The sequence below is a fragment of the Azolla caroliniana genome, unplaced genomic scaffold (genome assembly GCF_043228905.1).
Source record: "Azolla caroliniana isolate FFs.n. ecotype wild unplaced genomic scaffold, voAzoCaro1.0.p SCAF_1, whole genome shotgun sequence".
Classification (NCBI taxonomy): Eukaryota; Viridiplantae; Streptophyta; class Polypodiopsida; order Salviniales; family Salviniaceae; genus Azolla; species Azolla caroliniana.
The window spans coordinates 11,077,848-11,087,857 of record NW_028230436.1 but is presented as its reverse complement, the minus strand read 5'-3'; the positions used below and the strand labels follow the sequence as shown (position 1 = coordinate 11,087,857).

Sequence of the window (10,010 nt, the reverse complement as noted above, 5' to 3'; positions counted from 1 at the left end):
ATAAGGATTAACTGGAGAATTGGCTCATAAAATATAGAGATGACATATATGAAACCACAAGAAGAAGTGCCATAAGGAAAAATTATCCTTCAGAAGTGACTCAGAAATTTTAGCTGGAGTGAATAACTTTCATAAAATCATGTGGAAGTGTTGATTCCGTTGAACCACTAGTTTATATTGTATTTCTAGAAAGATGTAGAATTATTAACTCCCATTAACCACTAGATTATTTTGTCACAATATCCAAACCCCAGAATATCTTTAAGCCAAAGCTTAGCATACTATATATACATAAAGGTTATTTTGATACATCAAAATTATCTGACTTTGGAAACCTCTTAACACTGCACTTACATGAATGGCTCTTTTGAAATATCTTAAATCAGCACTACAGAAATATACTGAAAAAAGCTAGATTTTAGCCTTCAAGGTTACCATAGTATATTTTTGGTGCAAAACATGGTTGGAAGGGATACCAACTAAAACAAATATTAATTTTTGAGCCAGTTGCTAGCCAATAAAAATGTAAGACATAACTTGGCATGTTTCTACACAGCACGTTTAGCTTTTCCATAGTAACAAGCCAAGAGCAACCCCCAAAAAGCCTTTTTCTTTTTTTGTCCAATTCTTGGTTTTTTTTTTTTAAACTTTAGCTATCGAAATGTGAGATATCTTATCCTGGAATAGGGCCAAATTGCAGCCCTTTATACCAGTCTCTCCAGTAGTATACATGAGGTTTGTTCTATAGAACATGTAGTACATCGTTCCCACAACAGTTCTCAACTCTTAGAGCTGACACTTAATATCCATGCACTGCATCGTGTTTGGTATATTAGCATATCCCAAGCAGCAAAATTACCATAACAGAAAAAATCCATGAATGGGCATTTAATATGGCAGCTGCAAACATAGAGAAACAGTTCAGTGAACATGAAACTCCATTAAGAATATTAGAGAAAACACAGGGTATTACGAGAATAACCCAAAGATTATGACAAACTAACAGAAACCCCTCAGTAGTAGCAAGTTTTTGCTATAGGGTTCGTCTAATACGTATTTTCAATTTAAGGGATATTTTGTAAATTTCAACAATTCAGCTGTATTTCAGTGTTGTTTTATAGATTATAAAGAAAAATAGAACCCACCAGAGGAGGTTGGAGAATGTCCAAATATAGGACCTGGGGTAAAACCTTCTGGAGCTTGCAATGGAGCTTTGAAGAAAGTTGGAACCTCAGCTTGAATCGGGCCATCAGAGAGATGAGATGTTCCTCTGTCAGGTGGTGCTATTGATGAAGGTGGTTGTGAATATGGTGATGTTAATGGAGATTTCCATTTAGAAGGGTTCCTATGTGTAGAGGGACTTTTCCCTGCGGGCAACGGTGCCATCTCCAAAGGTGGGCATGGTAAAGGCGATGGGGAGTAGTAAGGAGCATTCGATGAATGTGATGATGAACTCGAAGGTGGCAGAGCATAGCACTTAGGTGATGGGGTTAATGTAGATGAGCTTGGAGTCAATCCACCACTGTGCCATGAATTATGACCATGATGGCGGTCATTTTGAGAACAACCACAACCTCCTCTTTTGGTTGTATATGAAGTAGCTTCCAATGGAGAACCCTCATAAGCTCTTTGCTTAACTTGTGCCTTGTGAGGAGAACATGGACTACATTCCCAATCGGGTTTAAACAAAGGAGATGGTGCAGGAGTATGTGTAGGTGTAGGTGTTGGAGAGGGACTAGGTGCTTGCGTAGGTCTGAGTGTGTACTCAAGATAAGAAGATAACTCAATTTCCTTTACTTTCCCAAATAAAGTGTGGTTCAATCCAAGGTTCCTTTGTGGAGATGCTAAGATCTCTTGTGCTAACTGCTTAAGTCTCATACTCGGAAGCAGAACACCTACCACAGGTAAGATGGATGTCTGTACAATGAGCGGAGATTTTAGGGTTGATCCATCTAGATTCGTCAACTGCACAAATAGGTTCTGCACATTTCCAAAGCATGTGTTATCACTTGAAAAAGTCTACTAATAATATGAACTAGCAGAAAACTACAAAATACCCCTTTGATTTTCTATATCAAATATTCCTAAGTTTTTACTATTCACAAATGCCCTTGCTCAACCTCAATTATATCTGCTATTTGAGCACTTGGAAAAACAGTACATCCCCTTTTCTAACTTTCAGCACTTCACCAACAAGAATCAGTGGAAATAAATAAATAATCGGTTATTCTTCCCTAGAAAGGGGTATTTCCCCGTGGGAACTATGCTTGTAAATCTGAATAAAGATTAAGGGGAAGCCATGGAAAGTACCTCATTGGGCTTTAAAACAATCCCATTTGCAAGCTGATTCCTGAACTCGGCAAAGTTACTAGTGATATGTGAAAGAGAGTTGTGAAGTGTAAAATTGAAGAGAACAAGAACTTTGGAGAGAGGAAATCCTGGTTGTTCTGGAACCACTGTGATTCCACCTGGGAAATGCAGCACTTCAAAATGAGAAACTTCTCCAAATATATCATTTGTGAGGGACAAGTTTTCTGCTCGTTGCATGAAGAGCTCTATAAATGTGTCCTTCAATAGGCTTATCTCTGCAGGGGCTATGGATTCATTTGAAGGATCAGGAGAAACTGAGAAGCGAACTTCTGTCCAATTTGACGGTGGCAATTGAACTAGGGCAATAATATCAATCTGCAAATTCACATCATCAATGACCAAGCAATAAGAAAAAAAGGGAAAAAAAGCACAAAACACCCCAGAGTTTTTTTTCATTTCCTCAAATACCCTGGTTTTCATTATTTCTGCAAATGCGTTTAGTCAGCTCCCAAAATAGCCACTATATAGACAATGCATCCCATTTTCCTCAGTCATATGTGCTATTTGACCAATTATATAATCAAGGGAAAAGTACCAGGATACCCTTGGAAGTTCGTCTATTTACCAGAATGCCCCTAGAAGTTCCAAATTTACCAAACTACCCCTATGTCCAAAAAATTACACTTTATAAAGTAATTATACACTCAAATATTTGGTAAATAGGGCTTGTAAATTTGAGTGTATAATTACTTTATAAAGTGTAATTTTTTGGACATAGGGGTAGTTTGGTAAATTTGGAACTTCCAGGGGCATTCTGGTAAATAGAAGAACTTCCAAGGGTATCCTGGTACTTTTCCCTATAATCAATTCAACCCACTTTTCTCTATTTCGGGGGTTGAGAATGTTGAATACAGGAAATGCAGAAAAGTACAGGTAATTTGGAGTTTTTCAAAAAATCAGAAACCCATTGTAGGAACACATTAACAAACAAATAACTTCAGTGATACCTGGGTATCTGGGATACCAATCTCATTTTGCAAGTCGAGTTGAAGTTGTGTAAGGCTAGCATTGATCGCTGTGGCTGACTTCCGCAGCCTAAAGCTTGCTTCAATATGAGCTGACAAAACATAAGAAGGATGCTAAAATAAGCCATATTCATTCAGAATCACTCATAGTCATCTATTGTGTCTAGTCTCTTTGGCAAGTCCATGGCTGATTATGCAGAATAACCATTACAATAAGATCCTTGACAATTATCTGATGTGAGTGGCCTATGATGTTATCTATTTTTATAATGTTGATATAGAATTATGATGATGAGAGGATCAAATATAGTGCTAAAACATTTATCTAATGTTTGACATATGCACGCTACAACATCATCTCCCTCCCTTCATATGAAAGCTGAACTTCGTTCCTCTTCCTCATCCTTTTCCTCCTTATGAAACCTAAATCTAATCCAATTTCCTCCAGTTTTCTTCAAAATATGGTCATCAAATAACCGTAGATCTCCAACAGAAAATTAAACTTTCTGAAACCCCCTCTATGTATGTATACCATGGATATATCCATGAATAAACATTCTATAATTTCTAACTAGTTTACTATACAGCCAATTTCTGCTTATTTGAAAGACGCATATAAAAGAACTTTTGTAAAATGTGTAAACATGTAAATCTTACAGTATAAAACAATGCTATCATACTGGTTATTATTTGAGTTATAGTTCCATTATTTGAAGAGAGATCTTGCAAACCATGAGGAAGCTTGGATAATTTACCCATTCCCTCTTATAAAGAGAACTTTTTGAGGCATATACTGACTGTAGGATGTGTTGAAGAAATGGAATGCCGGATAGAATTCAGTGCTGAATTTTTGGGATAGACAGTCTGTGTGTAAGCAATTTGACCATGCTCTATGCATCATTGTATGGTTGTAAGAGTTATCATTATGTTTTCGTTTACACAGCTGCGTGCACATCTTTGTGAGAGTTATCAAGTCATGTCTACGTTCCTTAAATATCTGAATGCACATTCTTCATCATCACAGAAGCATATGCAACATTGAAAGAGAGAGAGAGAGAGAGAGAGAGTAAAAGGCTTACGTTTCCATGAATCTGACGAAGGAGCGAAGGCATTCCCTCCATCACCGCCACGAGAGAAAATCAACCATACCGCAAATACCAACACATAAAAACCGAGAACAACAGGTAGTAAGCATCTCAATGAAAACTGTATACAGAAGCAAGAGTTCGTTTCTGATGTCGGATCTCTTTCCTCGGAGTTAGAAACTGTCGCGCCTTCTTCCTCTTCGAATTTTCCCATTTAATCCTGCAGCTATGGCGTCCTTGTCTTCTTTTTCTTCTTCCTTTTTTCCTTCACAACCACACCGAGTGGAAAGTCTCGCATTTACTACATCATTGGCGTTATAAACAGCGTCGAATATGTCTGCCGAGTGACGCATTTGGATAAGAAGAAAAGAATGATGATGACGAAGAATACACATTCACCCTGTCGGAGAGATCTGAATGTTCTCGCATCAGTACAGAATGTATAATAGCGGAAGTCTGAGACCCTATCTCAACACTGCACAAAGAAAGAAATGAGTTGAAACAAAAAACGGAAGGTTCAGATCTGTCTGTGGGGGAGGGTCAGAAGAAGGAAGGAAGGAAACAGGGAGAAAAAAAACTGCGACAGGAGAGATAGAGAGAAGGAAAGGGGGGGGGAGGAGTGTGTCTGTGTTGTGTCTGCGCGCGCGCTGGGAAGCGGGAAGAAGATAAAGAAGGAATATATTCTCTGAAGATGATGATGGTGGACAACAAGGAGGTAATGCTGAGGTGAAGGAAGCTGATAAAAACAAGCAGATAGAGGTAGCGTGGAATTAGGGTTAGGGTTAGGGTTAGGGTTAGGGTTAGGGTTAGGGCTAGCGGAAGAAGAAGGTTTGATATTTGAAGAAGAAGAAGAAGAGGAAGCAGTTGCTCGTTCGCTGGCTAGTTACTACATACATACATTATTTATTACATTACATAAATTTGGTGGTAAGCTGTCCTTTTCCCCCAAAAGAAATAAACAAATAACAAAAATGCCAAAATTAAAGAAATATGAAAAATCGCCTTTTTCTTTCTTTTGGAAAGCTTTTAAAAGCCTTAGGTTTTTATCTTTTCTTGCTTCTAGTTTTTGAGAGAAAGCAATTTTTATTTATTTATTTATTTATTTTGTAATGAATTAGCTTACCACTAGTGGTAAGTTATTACACTACAAGGACTACTACGTCTTGGGTTCGAAACCCAATTTTCTTACCTCTCTCTCTATTACTAGTAACTACATACATATCTCTTCTCTTCTCTTCGCATGGTCCACACACCCACACCCACACCCACACCCAAAGGAACCAACCAACAATTGATTGACCCCGCCCACTTGTCCGGACAACGATCCCCAATAAGCCCGGACATTTCCTTTGCTCTCAATTGCCTTTCTTTCACAACCCTTCTCACTCAACACTCGACATTACAATATGTGTATACTCTTTTATTTAGCTTTCGCGCTTTTCAGCTCGCCACCACTATCCAACCAACTATGTGACATGGGTATCCACAACCCTTCAATTGTTCCATGTGTTCACTCACCTCTTGGCTTAGGCAATTGCAATGACACCGTATATACATAAACCTCTTCGGAGTCGATAGGCCAACCTAGTAGTATGCGAGCAATATGTGGTTGGAAATAGGTCCAATAACTATGAGGTCCCCCATCCAACTCTTTTATTAGGTTGCCTTCAGAGTCAAGTCATTCACTTCCAAACTCCACAATCATTATAGTGATCATTAGAAGCGAAGAGGTTAGATATTAACGCATGTACCTACGAATGCCCTACGAGCACCAGATAGAAGACTATTGTTTAATTTGCCATTCACATGTTGTCTCTTGAGATGCGGTACATAAATTGGCTAGTTCCTAGTTCATGCATGGGAGCACCTACTAAACTAAGCTAGCAATATCGTGATGATACTTTTGATTTCAATCAAAACGGCAATTTCACGAGGACTAGTATGCCATTTTTACCAAAGAAAAAACTTAGATTCTCTTACTTGTATCCAAGCATACATTGATAACAATGGTTGTCACAAAGAAGTATGTACTCTTCATATTTTACATTTTTTCAGTTACCAACTCCGGTGAACTAAAATTGTGTGGTAATAGAAAGGGCATACGAACGAGTATTCATGTCCTTCCTTCAAACGTATACTCGTGTGACTTTGTCTATACATACAGACTTATAGTATTTGAGAAAACAAATACATACACAATATATCATATTGCAGCCATCAATAATTTTGGATCATTTTCCTTTAATAATAATCCTTATGGGGCTAAATCCCAAGCCAAACTATGTTAAGCTTCCCTACCCATGATGGTTGTCAGTGTACATTTTACTCTACTCCATCATATATGTAGATATGTTATATGTCCATATTGGATAAGATTTACTCGATGAAGAAGGCAATACTATATAAAAATGCTTGATTCTCGTAGTGAGGGAAAGCATAAACATATAGAATAAGAACCTATAACATAATTATAATACATTATATGCATTGTTTTTGGGGGGAAATGACTTTCCTCAATTTATTGCATTAATGTACAAATAAGACTTTGATTCAGAACCTAAATAGAGAAACCATAAGAGTATTTATATGCTTGCTTTGGCTTTGCAATGCATTGTTGAATACAATGTTGTACAAATATTGTTTGCATTGTAGCTTGTAAACAATTTGACTATATCACGCTTGTCATCGTGGTTACTGCTCATTTGACAATAGAACGCTACTACCAGCAAACAAGTACATAAATATCAACGATAAAAAACAATGTTTGAGTGAGAGAAAAAAGTACACACACACTTGAGGATGCAACAACAATCATGTATATATCTCAAGGAACAATAAAGGTATTTTACTATTCCTTGTTTAGTGAATAGGTATAAGGTAATATATATACAATGGGAGACAAAAGAGAGATCACAGTAATGTAGATCAATTGGTAAGGTTGTTCAGCGACAAACAAAGGATGTTCAACCACTACTTCCATAGTAATGCGTAGTAAAATTGTGCTTTTAGTGTACTCTTATATGTACATATACGCTTGATGCATGCATAACATGCCCTCTACACAATTTGTGCATAGACAACGCATATAAATGGGAAAGTTTACCACTAAAAGTTTGTATATGTATTTGCACTTGTTTGAAATAATGGTTCGAGATGTTATTTGTGTGGGCAAATGGGTATCTCTTGATGTTTAGAATATTTCAAAAAGGTTGAACTTTACCCATAAATTTGTATGTGGCAATTTATCCTATTTACATGAACCAATTGATTATAAAAAGAAAGGTGAATCATTTGTTGAATAAGCACACTATCAACCCAACAAACCTCCAACTTTAGTTCCCTAATCTATATTGGGAGGCATTATGATATTATGAGCATTGTGTTCTACATGATCTATGATGTCTAAAGCATGCAATTTGATAGAATGTAGTGTATCCCTCTTTGCTTTATATTTAAAGCAATACTTTGGTAATTATATAATATATAAACATCTTTACTTCCTTGAGGATCGTAAATTTTTATCTATTGTAGTGATCATTCACATGTTATGCTGAGATGTCATGTCTTTTTATTGAGAAAGTCTGTCATTAAATAATTATTTGTGTGTCTTCATTGACATGTTTTTTCTCAAAAGACTATGCAGGCCATGTGCATGTGCTTTCCATTGACAAAGACTTAAGATTCACACTTACATTATTCATAATGTGTATGTCACCTTCTATTCATTTTAAACCTACTTAAGTAATGTAAAAACTATCCACGTCTCGACCTATATGAGTGTTTACCTTCTCAAGATTGGAAGAACATTTGTGCAATTCTTGTTGGAGCAATGATAAACGATTGTCATATTAGTTGGTTTAAAAAAATGTAACATCATCGATCATGTTGCCATTCTTCACATGTTGATGGAGGGAAGTCATTCAACGTGCAAAGGATTATATGACTGCTTCATAGACAATGAGATTTTTTATATAATGCTTGTGAGCATGTTCGGCGACTCGTGGAAGAACTTAATGTGCCAAGTGAATATAGGTTTTGCAATTTCTCAAATATATGAGAATGTGATATGTCGTGTGCATATGGGAGATATAATTTAAACATTTTTCTACCAACTCGATTTGCTTTGTGCACTAATGAATTGGGACAAATGGTTGAAGAGTTTGTGAAGTAAGACGATGGCGGTGAAGAGAAGGCTTTTATACACACATGATGCGGTCCTTTCCATATATAATTTAGAAGATGCCCAAAGTTAAATCAATGTGTCAAATTTTATTGCATGCATAACAAGATGCGTTGATAGCTCCAAAACGAAGGTTGCTTACCTTTGATTTGAGGTTCCCTCCATGATTGGAGGGAATTAATATGGTAGATGTCACTTAAAAGCCAGATTTTGGATTTAGTATGCATTCAAGAGCATCTAAAAGGTTTGAGAAATTAAATGTTAGGTTCTCAAGAAAAATATACCACACACTTTGGTAATACTAGTGCTTCTTCGTGGGGTTGGAATGCGTAAGACCAATTGGAAAGAATTTGAAAACGTGAAAAAGTGTTTCCTTATGAAGCTTCTTCGGATTGAGTTCAAATGGCATACATTCCCCTACTTCTTGAATTTAGATCACTTCCCATTGAGTTCATGGGCCATGGCCGTGAAAAAGTTCATTGAGTACATAAGGCTTTAAAACCCCTTGCATCAACTTCATACATTTGCATGGGAAACATGTAAAATATAAATAAATAAAGCAAAAAATGTTGGTTATTGATTGTTTGATGGGTGTGAAATGTTGGAAAGCCATAGCTTGTAAAGTAATGAATGTGTAAATTAGGAAAAGTGAATATTTTAAGAGGCCATATGGGTAATTCAGGATGATAACTATTGTTTTTTATACATATTTATTAATATAATTGTGTTTTCACCAAAAAGAGAGAGAGAGAGCATTCTAGTTAGAATATCCCTTAGAGGATCCTTCATCACTTCCCAAGATGTTGTGGGAAGTAGGAGGACCTTCAAGTAAATAATAGTTCGCTAACCTTCATGTACATATATTGATGGCTTGTGTGTAGTACTTCCAAGAATCAAATACTAGGAGGTCATGAATACTTAGTGGAAACTCACAACATCATCAATAAAGAAATCCTAGACCTATGGGTTCTTAAAAAATGCAATATACAAAGAAGTGGTTGGAAAATGGGATGCATTATGTTTGCTTAATGATGGCTTAACATATTCCTTCATAAATGAGATTTTTTTGCAATGCAAATATATCCTGACTTGGGAACATATGTTGTTGCACCAAAAAAAATAAAAACGTATATTTTCCGTATTGGGAAACTACACTTGCTAATACATGGTAGAGCTCATCCCCTCATATTTTTCTCTAAACATGCTCAAGAATTTGAGTATCAAAATACGATACAATGCTCTGACTTTAACTTCGTTTTGAGTTTGCTTTCCACACATTGTTAGTCTGATTGACTCCCTACACACATTCATCGTATAGACACAATGTGCATTCTCAATTGCAATATTTGTTAACACAAAATTTCAACTTCAAGACACTAAATTCCTCACATATACTATTTGAAAATGTTT

The 10,010-nt window shown here is 36.4% G+C and overlaps 1 protein-coding gene across 1 annotated transcript; it reads right to left on the bottom strand.

Annotated features, from left to right (window-relative positions):
* Nucleotides 1-399: 399 nt before the first annotated feature.
* LOC147868967 (uncharacterized) lies at nt 400-4,983 on the bottom strand. Its single transcript, XM_087325224.1, has 5 exons — nt 4,415-4,983; nt 3,318-3,427; nt 2,311-2,685; nt 1,146-1,980; nt 400-900 (listed from the first exon to the last, which is right to left on the bottom strand). The coding sequence occupies exons 1-5, from the start codon at nt 4,632-4,634 to the stop codon at nt 833-835; spliced, it is 1,608 nt and encodes a 535-aa protein (XP_087181350.1). The 5' UTR covers nt 4,635-4,983; the 3' UTR covers nt 400-832.
* Between the last annotated feature and the right edge of the window lie 5,027 nt (nt 4,984-10,010).